At 50.0% G+C, this 19,196-nt stretch overlaps 1 protein-coding gene across 8 annotated transcripts in view; it reads left to right on the forward strand.

Moving 5' to 3' along the window:
• MYLK (myosin light chain kinase) overlaps positions 1-19,196 on the forward strand; it is a gene marked incomplete at its 5' end in the record, with an annotated part of 266,723 nt that overhangs the window by 239,190 nt on the left and 8,337 nt on the right. For 6 of the 8 annotated variants that reach the window (XM_082655466.1, XM_082655462.1, XM_082655468.1 and 3 more), the window contains 4 exons: positions 5,374-5,591; positions 6,844-6,967; positions 15,058-15,210; positions 16,204-16,327. In XM_082655466.1, coding sequence (XP_082511592.1) covers positions 5,374-5,591; positions 6,844-6,967; positions 15,058-15,210; positions 16,204-16,327 — 619 coding nt within the window. The remainder of the gene's footprint in view (positions 1-5,373; positions 5,592-6,843; positions 6,968-15,057; positions 15,211-16,203; positions 16,328-19,196) is intronic. The other 2 variants (XM_082655464.1, XM_082655467.1) reach the window with 1 other exon arrangement.

Below are 19,196 nucleotides of genomic sequence, written 5' to 3' on the forward strand. Positions count from 1 at the left end.
CCTCCTGCTCTGCTCTGTGTGCCCCTGGTCCATGCTGGTTTGTTCTCTCTTGACCTCTCACTCACCAAAGAGTAGCGCTTTCTGAGCTGGGCTGTACAGAGGCAGGGGGAGGACCAGATGACATCCAGCCAAAGCTTTCCTGGACTCCATTGTTTCTTCGAGTCCCAGTCCTTCACCTCTCTCCCCTCTGAGTGCTGGTCTGAATGTGCACAAACACACACACACACACACACACACACACACACACACACACACAAACATGCTCCATAGTGTGTTTTTTTTTTTGTTTTTTTTTGTTTTGCGATACACGGGCCTCTCACTGTTGTGGCCTCTCCCGTTGCGGAGCACAGCCTCCGGACGCACAGGCTCAGCAGCCATGGCTCACAGGCCCAGCCGCTCCACAGCATGTGGGATCTTCCCGGACCAGGGCACGAACCCGCGTCCCCTCCATCGGCAGGCGGACTCTCAACCACTGCCCCACCAGGGAAGCCCAATGTGTATTTTTTAATCATTTCTTTTCCTTTTTTAATCTGAATTTTAAAAGTATATGATACAATCATATAAAAAAATATAAGAGAATACACAATGAGAAGTCCCATTCCTACCCCTGTCTCCCGTCTACCCTGTTCCTACCCTGCCTCAGCACCACTGGTAACCAATTTTGTTGGTTTTGTCTGTGTCCTTCCAAAGTTTCTTTATGAAAATGCAAGCATATATTATTTATATTATTCATATTCATATATGAATATATATATGTATGTATGTATGTATGTATATATACACATACTTCCCACCTTTTAACCCAAAGACAAGTTTCACTCAATATTCTATACTTGGCTTCTTTCCGTTCAACAGTGTATCTTGGAGAGAGGCCCACATCAGTAGCCAGGGGGCTTCCTCACTCTCCCTGCTCCCTGGGATCTCAGCGCATGCATAGACCACAGGTTATTCGTCTTCTTTTGATAGGGTTTTGGATGGTTTCCAGGCTTTGGCTTTTGCAAAAAGGCAGTGTCTCTAACCTTGTACATATAGCTTTACACTCATGCCTGTGTACATCTGTAGGGTAAACTCCCAGAAGTGTGGGAGTGCTTGATCAAAGGGGATTTGAAAGCTTTAGCAATACTCTGAAAGTGCCTGCAGCATCCTTGAACTGCTCATCCCGAGCTCCAGGGATCTCAGTCCTTCGGAGAGGACTGTGTCAACATCTCGGTGTTCCTTCCCGGGAAAGGTGAAGCCAGTGAGGCATCCCCAGTTTGAGAAGTGACTCCTCTCATTCCGTGAACCTTTGCTGTGTTTCCTTTCAGTTTGTGTTCCTCAGGAAAGGCAGTCGTGGTTAAGAGACAGACTTGAGTCAGAAACCTCACTTCAATCCCTGCTCTGCCTCTTGTTGACGACCTTGAATAAGTTGCCCAACTGTGCCAATCATTAGTTTTATTACCTGTAAAAGGAGGCTATAAACCATCTCGTGTACAATGTGGGGATTAGATGGAATAACGTGTGTCAGGCACAGGCTGTATAATTGCGAGTTATTCTTAGGAGTATGATGCATTGACTTTTTCTATATCCTGGTCTTTTTTTCACTTAAAATTATTTTGTGAGCACTTTAACACCCAACTGGTTTGTGGAACAAATCCTACTATTCAGGAAACCTGGGGTCAGCTTCTATTACTGTCGAGCTGTGATTTTGTAATTATTAAATCCTTTCAGCGAGGAGAGATATTTGGATTATACTCCCTTTTGGTTCTAAAATTCTGCAGCTCTGTGGAACTTGTACACAGATTCAAAGAAAATCTTCCTTCGTCTCTTAGAATCAGTTTTCAGCCCCGAATTCAAACTTCCCTCCCCACTTCTAGGAAAGATTTAGCCCATGTCCATGGCCTCACTCATTATACCCTCACAATAGCCCTGTGGGCTGCAGCCTTTCACATTTATTGTAGAACAGGTTGCTTGGTCCAGGCAGCGTGGGCGTGTGGGGACATGTGAAGAAATGTCTTATCTTTGGAACTTAAACCTTGAGCAAGCTCGTGAGAAGGTGCAGGAGCGGGTAGGAGGCAACCAAGCCTGGGTGAGGCTGGGCAGCAGAACCAGTGGGCAGAATACCATACTTAGCTTGGAATTGGGAGTTGGCAAGCTGGATGGAAAATGTTGGGAGAAAACGTACAAGGGCTTCAGCTGGTCTGGCTTTCATCCCTCCACCCCACGCCTCCCCCGTGGACAGGAGTGAGTCTTACATTCACAGATGCCAGCTGATTCTCCTGCACTTGGGGTAAGGAGCTTGCCCCTTGATAGGAACTCGACCAAAGAAGAAGGAGCAGGTTCATACTCAATCTGTACTTCCCTTCCAGCTTAAACAGACCTGGCCACTGAGAAGGCAAAGGCTGGCTTTCAGCAGTACGATTTGCTCTTCTCCTTGTTCGGTGGAGAAACTGAGATTAAGAGAAGGACAATCCCTGGTGATACAGAAAAATGAAAATGTATTGCAGGGCCCCAGCCTTCAGATCAGCCACCTCAGATACAGTGAGAGCCCAGAATTAATGTGTCTTCAGCCTTTCTGACCTCCGATTATGAGACAAGCCCCTATGGTTGTAGCAGTGTTGCTCTGATACAGGAGTTCCTTCAGGCTCCGGGCCTGGAGTCAGGGCTGGTCCTTTTGGGACATTCCAAGGGCTGGTGGGCCCCTGAGCACTGAAGCAGATGTGCAGCTTAAGCTGAGTCATCCATCCATTGCCCATCTCACCTTCATGCTACCATTGGCAAAACTGATCAAAGGATAAGCAGCTAGCTGGCATGAGACAAGGAGGAGAGGGCCTGGGTTTGGAGCCCCATGGAGTGTCGTCCTTCTGGCTGCCAGTGAGCGCTGGCCAATGTCTACAGCTGGGGGATAAATTTGATCCCTTGGAATAAGGTAGGTTTTCATTCATTCATTCACTCACTCATCACTGTTAATTTATTAAGCACACATTTCCTCCGCCCAATCTTGGCCCATGGCTTTATCCCATCTCTGTGGGTGGCAGCTTCTTTCCACCCACAGTCTTGAGCGTTTTGAAAAGAGACCTATATAGAACCGTTTATGTAACCCCTTCCATCCTTGAAAATGGACCACAAGGACAGTTTTCAAAATACATCAACTAAACTTGAATAGGTTTGAACCTGTATTTGCACCTCTACTGAATAGGTTACCTCTAGAAATGCAGCAGTAATTATCTCCACGGCTCAGATTTCCACCACTCATTGCCTCAGACGTTCCCAAGGACACTGCAAAAAATGGTTTCTTGCTTTTTCAGAATATTTTCAATTTAAAACCAAACATTTTGGGGTACCTTGTCTGTGCCAGATATTGCCAGGTAAAAACAAGGGTCTAGAGATGAGCCGTACCTTTTCCAGACATGTTCACAAACAACTTTAAGACAAGGCAGACTTGATGGGGAAAGTGCAGAGATGAGAGTGTAGGAACCCAGGGAGGGAAAGATCATATGATGAAATTGGGAGTGATTTCTCGGAGGACATGAATTTCAGCTGGCTTCCCAGGGGTGGTAACTGAGTAAGCCAATATTTCTCAAACTTGTCTGATTTTAACAATGACCTGGGGTACTCATTAAAAATATGGATCACAACCCTTCCAAGATTTTCTAAATCAGAATCTTCAGGGGAGAAGCTTGGGAGTCTGTATTTTCAACAAGAGTCCCCACTGGTTCTTTAAAAAGGAAAAAAAAAAAGATAATTAACATTATTGAGCACTTACTATATGCCAGGCACTTTTCTAAGCACTTTACCTGTATTAATTCACTCAATCTTCACAGCAACCCTGTGAGATAGTGCTGTTTTTATCTGCATCTTACAGATGAGGAAATTGGGGCTCAGAGATGTTAAGAATGGCCTGAAACCTAGGAACCTAAGAACGGAGATTAGAGTTTGACCTAGAGCCTGGGTGGCGGGCAACAGAAATGAAGGGCTTGAGGACAGAGGCGCCACCTGCTGGCCACATAAGGACCTCCTTCTCGGTTGGTTCTAAAGCGTTGGTTCCAGCGCTCCCCAGCGGCCACTGGCACAGATTGACCTTTACCCGCTCAGCCCTCCCAGAAGTCTTTGTCCTGTGGTGATGGAGACCCACAGAGGCTTCCGTGTGCTGGGCCCCATGGTGCGTCCTTGTCTCTCCCTCAGGAGTCAGTAACAAGATCCACTTGGCCCGCAGCAGGTTGTCAGATGATAATTAGTATGTGCTGAGCACCCACTGTGTGTCAGACATGATGCTTTACAAAGGTTCCTTCATTCCTAACTACTGTGATGGAGGGACAGATGAGGAAACTGGGGCTCAGAAAGGTTAAGTAACTTGCCCAAGCCACAGAGACGGGATTCAAACTCGGCTCTTTCCCATCTTTGTGATGACTCCCTTAGAAGAGGGAAGGCCCTTGGAAGAGGACAGGCTCCGAAGGAAGCCCACTCAACCTTGTTCAGCTGGTGGATCACAGGCCATTGTAAAAAAAGAACTTACTGATGTCTGGATGCTGCATAAGTTACCAAGGGGATGCTTTAAGGTTCCAGAGCAGCGAGCAAGGAAGGTGGGTTTGGAAGGCTGGGAGAGGGGGACAGAGAGACCCCATGTGACTCAGCATTTGCACTGAAGGGAAATAGGCTGGCTGGCCAATCCTTAGAAGAGAGGCCCCAGAACCACCATGGCCAGGATCCAGAGTGTATCCAGGCAGGAAGGATGTCCTACACTCCCAGCCTGGGCCAGGGAGCCAGGGAGGCAAGTTAGTTATGGCTGGAAGGAGTAAACTGATGTTATAGGCCTAGCCAGAGGAAGCAAATCGATCACAACTGTAAGTATAATAGGTTACAGCCAATGACTTTTACAAAATGTGCTGATGCTCTGTATTATTGAAGATATTTTTCTGTTTCTGGCTATGCAAAACAAATGCTTATGGGTATGTGAGTTTTTAAACTTCAATTCTTTATGACCAGAAGACATGGCTGCAGAACAGGATAATCCCTTACATCTATAGTCATTTGGGGGAAAGAGGTTGCCTGGCAGTTACCCTTTTTGCTTAGGAGATCATTCTAGATCTCTCAGTTCATGGCCACCTCTGAGACTGCCTAGTAGATGCTTCCCTGAACCCCTCCAAAGCTTAGTGGGCACAGGCGGTGTCCCCCAAGCAGGAAACCAGGAGGACCGGGCCGTCCTCACACAGTGGAAGACTGGGACCGACATAACGGGGCAGTGGTCTGGGACTCAGGAAGCTGCAGAAAATGCCTGGCACTCCCATGCACTGGGCTTTCCTGGCCGTGACCCCTTCCCCCAGCCTGCCCTGGCCAGGCTTCCTGCCAGCCAGGCTCCCTGCTCCTGTGGTCTGAGCACCCCCTCTGTCCCCACAGTGTGTCTGGGGGTGAGCTGTTCGAGCGCATCATCGATGAGGACTTTGAGCTGACCGAGCGGGAGTGCATCAAGTACATGAGGCAGATCTCGGAGGGGGTGGAGTACATCCACAAGCAGGGCATTGTCCATCTGGACCTCAAGCCCGAGAACATCATGTGTGTCAACAAGACAGGCACCAGGATCAAGCTCATCGACTTCGGTCTGGCCAGGAGGTTGGGTAAGGCCGAGCCACCTCTCCTGTTGTCACCAACACGTCATGGCAGTGGCCATGGCTGTTTGTGTTCCGGGCACTGTATTAGACACAACAGTATTAAAGGGGATGGCCTGTATTGGAGCTGAGATCACAGACCGTGGAGACTGCCCCTCCCACTTACTAGCTGTGGGAACCTATGTCTCACATTTCTCATCTGTAAATTGGGGTAACAGTAGGACTCACCTCATAGAGTTGTTATGGGCTCACTGAGTTAATGTAGGTAGAGGGATAAGAGCAGTGCCTCGCACATGGTAAGCACTTTGTAGGTGTTTTCATTTGTTTTATCATTATTATTTTTTTCACTCTGGTGCCTTCAGCAGCAGAACGTTTTGCTGATGGTGCTTCCTCCCATTTGCACCCTACTGTACAGTTTCCAGAGCACTTTCACCTACTTTCTCTCATCTGATTCTCACAGCAGCGCTTGGAGGCAAGCAGGGCAGATTTTATGAGCCTCAATTTGTAGACCAGGAAACCGAGGTTCACAGTAGCTTTGCCCAGCAAGTCCCACGATGAGCTGGGGTGGAATGAGGACCTGGGGCCTAGTCCAGGGCTCTCTGAAGCAACACTGCTGTTCCTGCCCTTTCAGGAGGCAGGGCACATTAGGGGAAGGCGCTCAGGGCCTGAGTACCCAACCCAAGAGTCATTTTGGCAGGTGATGGTCCTCTATGGCTCAGAGGCACCACCTCAGGGTTACGGTTTTTCCCAGCTAACCTCCCAGCAGCTCCTGGGAAGAGAGATGTGACACTAGACGTGGAGAGGTGGGTGGGGGAGGGGAGGAACATGGCTCAGGAGTCAGACCCCCTGGGTTAGGTCCTGACCACCATTTACTGGGAGGCAGGGTTGGGGGAGAGTCACTCCCTGGGCCTCCCTTTTCTCCTTGGGAGATGGGGGTCATCCTCCTTGACCAGAGCATTAAATAGGAAAGTCCTCATAAAGCAGGCAGCAGGGTACAAATGACAGACTGAATGGTAGAGATTATTTTCAAGCACAAGTCACCACCCCTGTCTCAGGGAACTCATGCCATTCCATCCGGGGCAGGGCGGTTCCACTGGTGTGTCGATGCCCTTGTTCCACGAGGAGGCTGTTGTCCCTGTGCCGTCCTGCAAGGGGAGAGCCGCTGAAGGCCGGCCTCGCCTGTGTCCCTCCCAGGCATCTGCTGACCTCGGGTTGGCTTAGGGACGTTCTGGCGATTGATCCCTCTCCATCCTGGTTGCAGAGAACGCGGGCTCTCTGAAGGTCCTCTTTGGCACCCCAGAGTTCGTCGCACCGGAAGTGATCAACTATGAGCCCATTGGCTACGCCACAGACATGTGGAGTATCGGCGTCATCTGCTACATCCTGTGAGTCCTGGGGCACACGGGGGGAGGGTCCCCAGGCTGCCCTGCTGTTGACGGGACCAGGGCGGGTCCTGATGGGGAGCCCGCCTAGAGTCAGGAGGGCGGCAGGCTCCCAACCCCCTCCTCGCTGGCCTGCCTGGCTTCTGTGCTCCCGGTGATGTCCACAGCCCACGTCACACTTCTGCAGGAGTGTCTAGCTCTACACAGCAAGAGCCCCGTTCTGGGCCCCTCACCATCCTTGATGCTAGCCACCTAGGGGCCTTTGGTCAGGAGGACAGGAACGTGGCTGGTGCCGTGGAATTTACCTTCATGTGTGTACATGGGTCCATAGAGAAGCAGGGAGAGAGGCCAGGTGTACATCTGCTGTGGGTGTCATCGTCATCTTCAGAGGACCGCACCCCATCCTCACGGCAGAGGGACCCCAAATTCCAGCCTCATCTCTGCATCCAGTATACGGACTAATTAATAAGCACTTTTGATGATAGAGCTTTTAGTGGGACCCATAGACAACAGAAAGCTACCGTGTAGTAATTAGAATTGGGAAATTAGGTGGAAAATAGGAAGCCATTCCGTTAAAAAATGCTGGAGAAAAGAGGGAAGGCCAGTAATCTAGACCAGTGCTTCACAGACAGTAATATGAGGGAATCACCTGGGCTGCTTAGATTACAAGTTCTGATTCAGAAGCTCCAGGGGACCTGAGAATCCACATTCCTAACAGGCGCTGGTTGCTGGTGGTGCTGGTCTGAAGACAGCACTTTGAGTACCAGGCCCTAGAGCACACCCTCTTGTTGGGATTTGACCGATTTAGTCTCTGAAGCCTGAGGCTGCAAGCAGGCACTAGCCTTAGTGGCAGCCCCTGAGTTTGTGTGGCGTCACACAGTTATGGGATGGTCTCCCTGAAAATGCAGATACGCATGTAGTCATTTTGTAAAAAAGTTTTTGTTGTTAAAGCAAAAGGACAAATTAAACATTTTCACAGAAAGCTTGAATATTGACCTCTAAGAATACTTTCTTAGATCCATGGGGTCTTCAGACCCCAGTGTGAGAAACGGCTTTAGGTGATTCTGCTGCACAGCCAGGTTTAGGAACCACTGTTACAAAAGCTTTAGCAGAAGCAGAGTGATTGTGTGTGTGTGTGTGTGTGTGTGTGTGTGTGTGTGTGTGTGCACCAGTGTGGCTTTTTCACGTGCTCAGGGGTCTTACTCTCCCTGTGGGCTATGAGGACAGCCTACCTCAGTTGAACCTGTGTCACAGGTTCTGTACCCCAGAGAGTCATCTTCTTCCCTGCTTGGGGTCACCCCCACCAACACAGCCTCCCCCAGAGCAGCAGAGAAGAAACTCTGGCCAGGAGAGCATCTCCCTGCCTCTCCCTACCCAGTCCCCTCCAGGAGAAAGGGAGCTGAGGAGTGAAGGAAACTGTGCCGGATTCTGTAGTGCTGGCCCCTTGGTAAATCAAGGAGAGCAGGGCAGTGGGGGCTGCCCCAGGCTGGATGGGGTCACGCCGGACCTTTGCCCAGGAGAGGGTCTTGGGAAACGGTCTTTGGTCAGCTCCCTCTGTTCAGACCCAGCTGCCCTGTGGCTTGGCTTGGCCCTGGGTCCCCCTGCAGCCATCGTGGAGACTTGCCTTACTCTCTCCATCGGTTTTCCCACTGCTGTAGAATCAGGACCATCTGTTTGGTCCTCAGAATAAACCTGGGAGTGGGGCATGGCAGAGGTTCGATCTTCATTGGGCATTGAGGTCACAGGAGCCAGGGAAGCCCACATGGCTGCCCACTTCCCACAGTCCTAGAGCATGGCCAGCTGTCCCAGTTCACCCAGCACTGATGGGTTTCCCAGGACACGGGACTTTCAGTGCTGCAGTGAGGACCATCCTGGGCAAACTAGGACGATTGGTCTCCCTACGGGTCAGGGCCAGACCGGTGACTAGACGCTCAGTGAATTTGCACAGTAAACACACCTATACCCAGACCCGGAAACCACACAATACCAGGCCCGCAGCCCTCCCGGTGCCCAGGCTCTGGTTACTTCCTCAGGGGTAACCTGATCCCCATTCTAACATCACGCACCATGTTCACCTGCTTTTGAACTTTATGTAAAAGAAATCATACAGAAAGATGTGTCTGGCTTCTGCCCCACCTTGTTTGTGGCCCCCATTCACATTATGGTGTGTAGCTGTAGGCTGTTCATTCTCGGTGCTGTATAGTGTTTCACTCTGTGAACTTCATCCAGTTGACTTATCCATTCTGTGCCGATGGGCTAGATTCCAGTTCGGGTTATTGTGAGTATTCCGGTACACGTGCTTTAGTGAATATCTTTATGCATTTCTGTTGGATATATAATCTAGAACTAGAATTACTGGCTCATAAGAGCACTTTATTTTAAAATGAAAATTCTTTGAGGTGGAAGAAGTAATTTGGATTACATGGTTTGCTAGATTACTTTTAAAGCTGAGACCTAGGAATAGGGAAGGGCTTTTTGAAATGGGGGGAAAATAATTTTGATGAATGGGGCACCAGCCTGAAGGCATCCGGACGGAGGCGGGAGGAGGGTGGAGAGGTGCCTGTGGAAGGGGGGCAGGTGAGCAGTGGGGGTGGCGGACACAGGCCAGCCCTACACAGCCTCCTGTAGCCTCCCCAGCATCCGGGCTGCTCTGCCCTGCGGGACGTTTCCTGCTGCTCTCACAGTGGGGACTGAGGTCTGGGAGTCTCTCTCCTCAGCTAGGGCTGTCGGCAGGGCATGTGGTGTGAGAACGGAAGGCGCAGCAGCCAGATTGCTTCCTCCCAGCCCCTGCTCTGCAGAATTCTGGAGCCACTGCCGGAAGCCCCCAGAAGAGGTTCTCTGGCGGCCCTCGTGCACCCTCCGTCCCTCTCTTTGGAGCTTGGAGTCCTTGCCAGAGGATGCCCCCTGCTCCCCACCATCTCCTTTCTGGGGCCAGTGAGGTATGGAGAGCTGGGGGACGAGTGGTAACAGGTGTATCCCCCAGCGCAGATTTGGTGAGCACCTCCTAAGTGAGCAGCTGTGTCCCGTAAGTTGTCTTGACTTTGCTGAAGGAACTCCTTCTCACACCCTCGGAGGCATCGGGGCAGAGCCTGTCACGGTACAGGAGACCTGGCTCCAGTGCCTGCCCAGGGTCCCCAGGCAGGGTAGAGATGTAGCAGGTGGGGTTGGGAGCCCCTTACCCTCTCACCCCTGATTCTGAAGGGAGAAGCAGGTTTCGTGGATCTGCTGGAGACTTCTGCTCTTACCAATACCCATTGGTTTCTGGCAGGAAGAGAGAGGACCAGGCTCTCTAGGCCACACTTCAACGGTGAAGAAATTCTAAGCCCCACCTCCTTTTCTAAGACCTCCTTCCCTCTCTTATCTCCCTCCCCCCATTTCCTTAGGACTTGCTGTTCCCTTACTGCCTGTGGAGACACCAAAACCCTTCTCTGTGCCCTGCCCTCACCCCTACCCCAGAATTCCTTCTCCTCCTCCCCTCCCCCAAGCTGCTGCCCTGCTTTCTCCTCCCTACCATCTTCCTGCTGTGCTCAGCTGCAGACATCCCATCTCAGCTCATCTGTGAGCACGTACCATGGTCCAGCGAGGCAGGTCCATCCCCGTCTGGAATCTACCTTCTGGGGACAGCAGCCTAGTGAGCTGGGGAGAAGTCCCAGTGCCCAAGCATCAGGTACCTACTCAGACTCAGATTTGGATGCAGGGCTCTTCAGAGGGATCCAGCAGCTCCACCCAGGGCTGCTTCTTCCCTCTTAGCTGCTGAGTCCAGACATGCTCTCTATTGCAGGTCCTGAGACCTCCAGGCACCCCACATCCACACCAGGCCCAGATACCACCTGCAGGTTTTGCTCTCCAGGGACTTGGGCTGTGGTTAACATGACTAAACCCTGGGTCTGTCTTTCCTAGGCTACTGCACAAAACGATGCCCAGCTCTTCCTGTGGGGCCTGACCAGCCCTCTCAAATCTTCCCACCACACCAGGGAATGAGCATCCCAAGGATAAAATGGGATAAAATACTAACCCCTTCCTAAGCGCTCAGCAGTTCTGCTAGAAGATGTATGGCCTCCTTTGCTGGCCATTCATGCAGTGGAATCATCTGCTTAAAAAGCACCACAGAGAAAGTGTAATTCAAGAGGCATTTCTGCCTTCTGTCTCCTCATGCTCTGTCCTCCAAGCAGAACACGCCCCCGCATCAGATTCCCTGGTGAGGTTTGGCTGCAGTAAGAGATTAAGAAATTAGAACACCCTGCAGTCATGTCCTTAGTTGACTCATTAGCACAAAGACTAATATTTAACCATTAAAAATGAACATTGAGACTCTGTATACACTTGTGAAAGACAATGTCAAGTGAGGAAAAAGTAGACCATCCAAGAACTTGCCCACACTGATGACAATTTTGTGAAAACCAGACAAATTCACTGGTTATGTTGGGGAGAAAAACACTTTCCTCTACCTCTTTGGTTCAGTTCTTGGGGGTCTGCAAGTCAAACTGACAAAAGACAGTTTAACGGGACTTCCCTGATGGCACAGTGGCTAAGACTCCACGCTCCCAATGCAGGGGGCCCGGGTTCGATCCCTGGCCAGGGAAGTAGATCCCATATGCGTGCTGCAACTAACACTTCACATGCCACAACTAAGGAGCCCACATGCAGCAACTAAGACCTGGCACAACCAAATAAATAAATTTTTTTTTAAAAGGACAGATTAACAAAAAGAAAACAGATTTAATTATGTACATATGCACAGGTGTTCATAAAGAAATGTGACTCAAGTTACCTTTAAAATTTGGGGCTTATATACTACTTTAACAAAGAGTGATAAATTATACAGAAATAACTAGACGAAGGAAAAAGGGTTTGGAGCTTCTGGAGGGAGTAAATTGTGACAAGGTGACTAGGAAATGTATAGGGACTGTTCGGCGATATCTAATATGCAGATGACAGTCTTTCTCCTCTTCCTGAGAAGAGAAGAAATGGACAAATAGAACAAATGGAAATTTATGTCACCTTAACAAAGAGAAATTTATGTCCTGCTTTTAGACAGAAAAAGGGAGGACAAAGGGCTAATTGCCTTCAGCTCAAGGCAATTTTTATGCCCAAGTTCATATTTTGGGGAGGTATACTCTGATCCCCTTCAGTTAAAACCCTAGGTAAGACTAGGAAAAGAGGTGAGTAGCTGTGTTTTTAATGCTAGGGTTACTATGTTTGTTAATTGGGTTGAACAACCCAACCATGTGTGATCCTATGCAAATTCTAGCAATAAAGAAAAAGTACAAGAAAGGAAGTTTAAAAATTCTGCAAAATCCCACCACCACGGAAAGGCGTTACTAAAATTCAAATACTGTCTTCATCGTCAGGCTCTGCATATTTTTTATTTTAGAGATGTACTGTTTATCAGGGGGAATGCTGGGGGAGCTGGGGCAGGTGAGGAGCCAGCCAAGGCTTGGGAGGGATTTCAGATGGATGGGCTGCCAGGAAGGAGGAGTGCCAGGGGCCAGAGGAGAGGAGGCTCTCCCCAACTATGAACATCACAGAGATTAAGCCCTATCTTTGTAGGATGACAGTTCCTAATTAGGAAAGGAGGTTTACAGAAGGCGGCCTTTCAGCATTCCACAGCAGGGTTGTTTACTTCCCTGCCCCCTCCCCCCACTCCCGGCGATCTCTTGGAGTGCTGTAGGACTTCCCCTCTTTGTTTCAAATGGAAAGTGCAGAGACAGAATGAAGCATGTAGCTGGCAAGCAAGAGTCAGGCTGCTTCTTGATGGGACTAGTTAAGCCTATGGGCTTCCTGGGAGCCCCTAGGAATTCTAGTCCAGTACCCTTGGTGTATAAGGGGGGAAGCTGAGGCCCAGAGAGGGGAAAGGAATAGCATATAACAGCACAGACTCTGGCCTGGTGAGGTCCCACCCTTCCCTCATTGTGATATGATCGAGAATGATTATCTCCATGCCCTCTGAGAACATAAATGGGTGTCTTGCTTTAAGATATTTTAATGCCATCTATAAAACTCTTTTATTCAAAAGCACAAATATGTTGATTAGGGTGAGATAATTCACACTGAAAAAGCTCTTTTTCTTCTTTTTAATGAAGATTTTCACCAGAGGGTTCCTCCCATGGCAAGCTTTCCTTGCAATATTTCAATAGATTTTGTTTTACAAAACTTAGTTTTCAGGGCCAAGTGTATTTCATAAGCTGATGCCTCTTGGATGCCAAAACAGCTCCCGAGGGGTTTGCATTATTGTTTATGATGAGGGATTTGGGGAAAGGGTTGTTAGTGAAGCCTTAACTTGGAAGATTGATGGCATGAGGGCCCTAGATCCATCTCATGGGGCTCAGGTGGGGACAGGGCAGGACCAGCTACATAAATCATAGGGCCCAGTGCAGCATAAAAAGGTGGGGTGACTTGTGTAAACATTAAGAATTTCAAAATGATGGCAGCAGAGCATGAAGCCAAGAGTGGGGCTCTTCCAAGGCCCATGAAGCTGGCCCTAGGTCAGGGTGAGTGGCGGGCTGCACGGCTGGGGGGAAGATGAGGTGCCCGCCAGAGGTGAGAAGTGAGGCCAGTAAGCCAGACGTCTGCTCCGTTCGGCTTTGAGATACTTTACCTTCCAAATTTTATTTGGCTTAAGCTATTGGTAAGTGAGTCATTCCAGAGATCACAGATTGATGGGGCAGTGGGGGTGAACTGTGTACAGAAGAACTGCATAATAGCTATGGTCACAGACCAAGCTCCGTACTGCGGACCAGGCCTCCTGCCAGTGCTGTACGCTGTGATTTACTTCATCTTCCTAGAAATGACTGTACAAATTAGCGGTTAAGAAATAGGCTCATTGGGCTTTTCTGGTGGCGCAGTGGTTGAGAGTCTGCCTGCCGATGCAGGGGACACGGGTTTGTGCCCCAGTTCGGGAGGATCCCACATGCCGCGGAGCAGCTGGGCCCGTGAGCCATGGCCGCTGAGCCTGCGCGTCCGGAGCCTGTGCTCCGCAAAGGGGGGGCCGCGACAGTGAGAGGCCCGCGTACCGCAAAAAAAAAAAAAAGAAAAAGAAAAAAAAGAAATAGGCTCATTGACTGCAAATCCTTGAGCAAGTTACTTACCCCCACTTGGTGCCTCAGTTTCCTTATCTGTTAAACGAAGTAATGAGTTACCTGCCTTAAAGGGTGGTGTTAAGACTGAATGAGTCCATCTGTTTTAGCTCTCTGCCCAGTGCATGGCACATAGTGAACATTTGATAGATGTCTGCTGTTATGAGAATGAGGACACAGGAGAAGGAGAACAGGGAGAGGTGGCAGTGGTGACCACTCCAAGTAGCAGGTTGTCCATCTAACAGAGGAGGAAGCTGACACAGAGAGATGAGGGGAATTGTCCAAGGTCACCCAGCGAATGAACAGGCCATGGTTCCTCTGAGGGAAGTTTTCTGGTTTGGCCTAAATGCCTCAGGCGCATTGACGTCAAGTATAGATGGATCACAGACCCGCATTGCAGGTCCACCCTTCGTGGACACACCCTTGCCGAGCCCCACTTGGGCTGGCCCTGTTCTTGATGCTGATGGTGAGAGGTGGGAGGGCGGGACAGGGTGCAGTGATGAGTGCTGTACCACGTGACCAGTCCACGGGGGTGTGTGTGTGTGTGTGTGTGTGTGTGTGTGTGTGTGGGTGTGGGTGTGTGTGTGTGTGGGTGTGTGTGTGTGTGTGTGTGTGCGCGCGCGCATGCCTGGAGCCCTGCGAAGGAGGCCATTCCTCCCCCCAGGACCTTGGAGAAGGTTCTGCAGGGCGAAGTTCTCGCCTGGGTGTTGGGGAAGAACAGAAGGCAGGGAGGAAGGCCCTGCAGTGCTGTGTGGAAGTGGTAAACTGAAGAAAAGTCCCTCCGCCTCAGCTTCACAGGCAGGTGGTGTCAACAGGCGGGCGACACCCCAGAAGTACAGTGAGTGAGCCAGCGGGCAGAGGCTGAGAGCCACGCCCCCTTCTCTCCTGGGTGGGAGGGGAGGCAGGCGTGGGGGCGTGTGGGGCGCTCTCACCTCTGACCTCAGGGAGCGCTCCCCTGGCGGGACCGCCCTCCCTGCTGGCCTCCCCCACTCACTGCTCTCCTCTCTCCTCCCCCAGGGTCAGTGGACTGTCCCCCTTCATGGGTGACAACGATAACGAAACCTTAGCCAACGTCACCTCAGCCACCTGGGACTTTGACGACGAGGCCTTCGATGAGATCTCCGATGACGCCAAGGACTTTATCAGCAGCTTGCTAAAGAAAGATATGAAGTAATGGGTCGCGATTTCAGTCTTTTCGGCCTCCCCACTCCCCGGACTGGGGTCCAGAGGCAGGGACTCTCTTTCCCTGTCGTGGGCCCCTCCGCACCCGAGGAGGGGAGGATGGGCACTGCGTGCGCGAGGGTCCTGCTCCCTGGTGCCCGACACTCTCCTGTCTTTCGAAGCACAGAAACCTCACCTGAAAAGCAGCGCTTGACTGCCTGTTGACGGAATGAGGCAGCTTGTGTGTGAATAACGACAGCCCCTTTTATTTTCCGTGTACAGCTGTGGCCTGCAGCCGCCCTGCTGAAACCTCAGCCCCCCTTCTGGGGCTTGCAGGGGAGGTACCCTGTTTGCCGGTCCTGACCATACTCCTAGCTATTCTGGCTGGATGCTTATTTTGTATCTAGCTCATGCAGGAGCTGCCTGCCTGAGTGTGGCCAGGTACCTTCCACCACTGGCCAGTTAGGCTGTGACCCCAGGCCCAGAGAATGTGATCTCTGAGTTTTAATGGGAAAAACCTGATACTCAACCACACCATAAGATTTGAGAGTTCACTGATTCTCGAAGGTTTGGGCCTAAGGTTTCACTCTTCTCTCCATCAGACAAGGAGGCAGAAGGATCGGGCCTCCACAGTTCCCAGCCCCCACGTGACCAGCAGAATGACCCCACCCTGGAATACGGTGCCAGTCATTCCCAGACATGTCTGCCCTCCAGCACTTAGCCTCCCTAGACCCCAAGGGCAGGTCATGAGACTCCAGTTGCTTACTGGTGTTTAGGCTTTCTCAACACTAAAGTATTCTGGGTCTAGTCAGTGTAACCCAGACCAAGAGAGGAAAAAGGCCAAGAGCACAGTGATTCTCACCATGGTGGATGGACTGGGAGCAGACAGCCCTGGGCTCTGCCCTGTGTAACTAGGGACAGGTGACCTCCCGTTTCTGATCTGACCAGCAGTCTCTGTGGTCCCCTTCTGCTCAGAAACCCTCTGATCTCTGCCTCTATTAGAAACCGCTTGGACTGCACCCAGTGCCTTCAGCATACATGGCTAATGAAAGACACCAAGAACATGGAGGCCAAGAAACTCTCCAAGGACCGGATGAAGAAGTACATGGCAAGAAGAAAATGGCAGGTAATGAGGGGTCACTTTGGACTGGGATGTCGCCCCTCATAATTGCTTTATTCAAGCTACCCTCATTCCCAACTTGCCCTGGCCTCACTCCAAAAATGTTTACATTTGTTTCTGAAATAGTCTGGGACCAAGACTGACATTCCATGTCTTCGTGACTAGGGACGAGCAATGTCACCTTTAGGACTATTTGGCAGCCCTGGAGAATGTGATCTCCTTATAGGTAGCGTGATGGTCTTGCATTTCTTTACAGTGAAGGAGGTGGGCACATGTTCCACAAAGAGAGACATGGGAGAGACATAGAGAGGTTGCATGTTACTAGCTACATGTCCTTAGCCAAGTTACTTAATCTTGCTGTGCCTTCGTTTTCTCATCTATAAAATGGGGATATTAGTGGTACCAAATCTTTGTGAGATTCTCACTGTTGTGAGAATTATATGAGAGAATATTCATCTGGCCTTTAGCATATGGCCTGGCACATAGTAAGTGTTCACAGATGAGATCGGTAGCCAATATGTATGGAGGGCTGGCCACGTATAGGGAACATTCAAAACACCCTCTATGTAGTTTTTTAATCCTGGGAGGCAGGTACTATTGTTATCCCCAGTTCTCAGACAAACAAAGCAGAGAAAGGTTAGGAAGGTCACCCAGGGTCACAGCTAGTAAGTGGGAAAGCCAGGATTCAAACCCAGAGACTGGCTCCAGCGTACAGTCTTAACAGCACACAGTTTAATGACACAAATCGCCTCTGATTGTTAGCAGATGGAGAAAATGATCATCCAAAACCATAGAGAACTTATCATGATCTATTTTATTTCTATTATCACTACTAGTATTATAAAATTCCTGGGCTACTGGAGGGTGCATGGTTTCTATACTCAAGGAATGTACAGTGTAACAGGGACCTGAAGCAAATAGACATAAAAGGACATAACACACACCAAGAATTATAAATGTTCACTATAGCTCTCCATTCCCATATATGTGAGTGCGGACAGAGAATGGAACCAGTCACACCAGAGGTGGATGTGAGTCTGACAGGAGTCTGAAGTTGGCCATGGAACATGAGTAGAGCACAGAGAGGAGGGGATAACAGCACAGACGGAGGAAAAGGCGCAGAGGTGGGAACTGGACCTCACCCTGATCATGCTGGCCTGACAGGAGCAGTCTTTTTAGCTGGGCATTCAGGGGACTGGGGCATTTGGACCTTGCCTTTGTGGCAGAGAACAAGGAAACCACCATTTTAGGGGCAACTGGGACACTGGTGATTTGCCACACAGAATGACTAAACCGCAGTTCACTGAAAAGTCCAAGTTCACACAAAGGTTGAGAGGAGCAAAGGTGAGAGAGGGGCTTCGGGTGTGTGGGTCTGAGAGACTTCACCCCCTGCACATCTCAGCGGCCTCCCCGAAGTGGGAGTCAGTTCTTGGTTAGCTCCGCCTGAAGGTTTGGGTGGATCTCCTGGCCTCTGTCAAGTACCTGGTGAGTTGGAACACGTGTGCCGCTTACCTTACCCTCTGGTGCCATTAGGGTCCAGTGAAATCAGAGGAGCAAATATTCTTTAAAAAAAAAACAAAGCCACAAGAGGACCACAAAATCAAAGGTTGGCTTTATTAATGATCCTGTGGCCAGTAGATCTCAAAGAAATAGCGGTATTTCTGGAGCAGATACGGTGACTGGTATGGGGGTGGGGCAGTTCTCAGAGGAGGGAATTGCACTGGGTTTTGGTTGGATGAGGCCGTGGGCTAAAGGGCAGCCTTATTACTTCAGGCTTCTGGAGGCATCCACACATCTGCTGGTGAACCAAAGCCAGGAAGAGCCTAAACCCAGGGGATAGGCGCAGAGAAGAGATAAGGAAATGGGAGAGGAAATAAATGGAATTTTTCAGTCAGATGTGTCCGGAAACCATAATTTGTGGTGATATCTGAATCACATTTTTTTCTTGTTGTTTACAGTGTTATCAGCCATAAGGTTTTCTGAAAGTGAGAAGGGAAAGGACAGAATTCAGAAAAGGAACATTAATTTCCTATTTTAATATAGGTAGCAGCATTTGGAAATGGCTTTTCCACAGAAACAGTGGTTATGTTTCACAAAATTACATAGAAAAGTAGTCTGCAAAATCCCATTCAACACATAATGTCCCTGAAGCATATTGTCACTGGTAATAGTTCAGCTGCATCTGACCACCTTGTGTTACATCTCCTCCTTAGGAAAATGTTTTCCACATTTTAAACTCTGGATACCAGAACCTTAGCACCCCTGGAATAGGGGGTTCCCTCTGAGAGCAGCTGAGGTTCTGTGTGCTGAGGCGGAGTGGAGTGGAGGGGGATAGAATGGGGTGTGCTGTGGAGGGAGAGGGCCAGGGCAAGCACAGGGGGCCCACACCGCTCTACAGCTGCGTAAGAAAAGCTTCCTTGCTATCATTCTGGTGTGGTTTTTTTTTTTAAAGCTTATGACATTCTTAAGGATTTTTTAAATTTATTTTTGGCTGTGTTGGGTCTTCGTTGCTGCGCGCGGGCTTTCTCTAGTTGCAGTGAGCGGGGGCTATTCTGTTGCAGTGCGTGGGCTTCTCATTGCGGTGGCTTCCCTTGTTGCAGAACAGGGGCTCTAGGCGCGGGGGTTTCAGTAGTTGTGGCACGTGGCCTCAGTAGTTGTGGCTCATGGGCTCTAGAGCACAGGCTCAGTAGTTGTGGTGCATGGGCTTAGTTGCTGTGTGGCACGTGGGATCTTCCCGGACCGGACCAGGGCTCGAACCCATGTCCCCTGCATTGGCAGGCGGATTCTTAACCATTGTGCCACCAGGGAAGCCCCTGGTGTGGTTTTCATAAAAGGGGAAGGAAGTAACATGGGAACAAGCCCCAACAAGCAAGCA

This window comes from Grampus griseus, assembly GCF_964374135.1.
Source record: "Grampus griseus genome assembly, chromosome: 5".
NCBI lineage: Eukaryota > Metazoa > Chordata > Mammalia > Artiodactyla > Delphinidae > Grampus > Grampus griseus.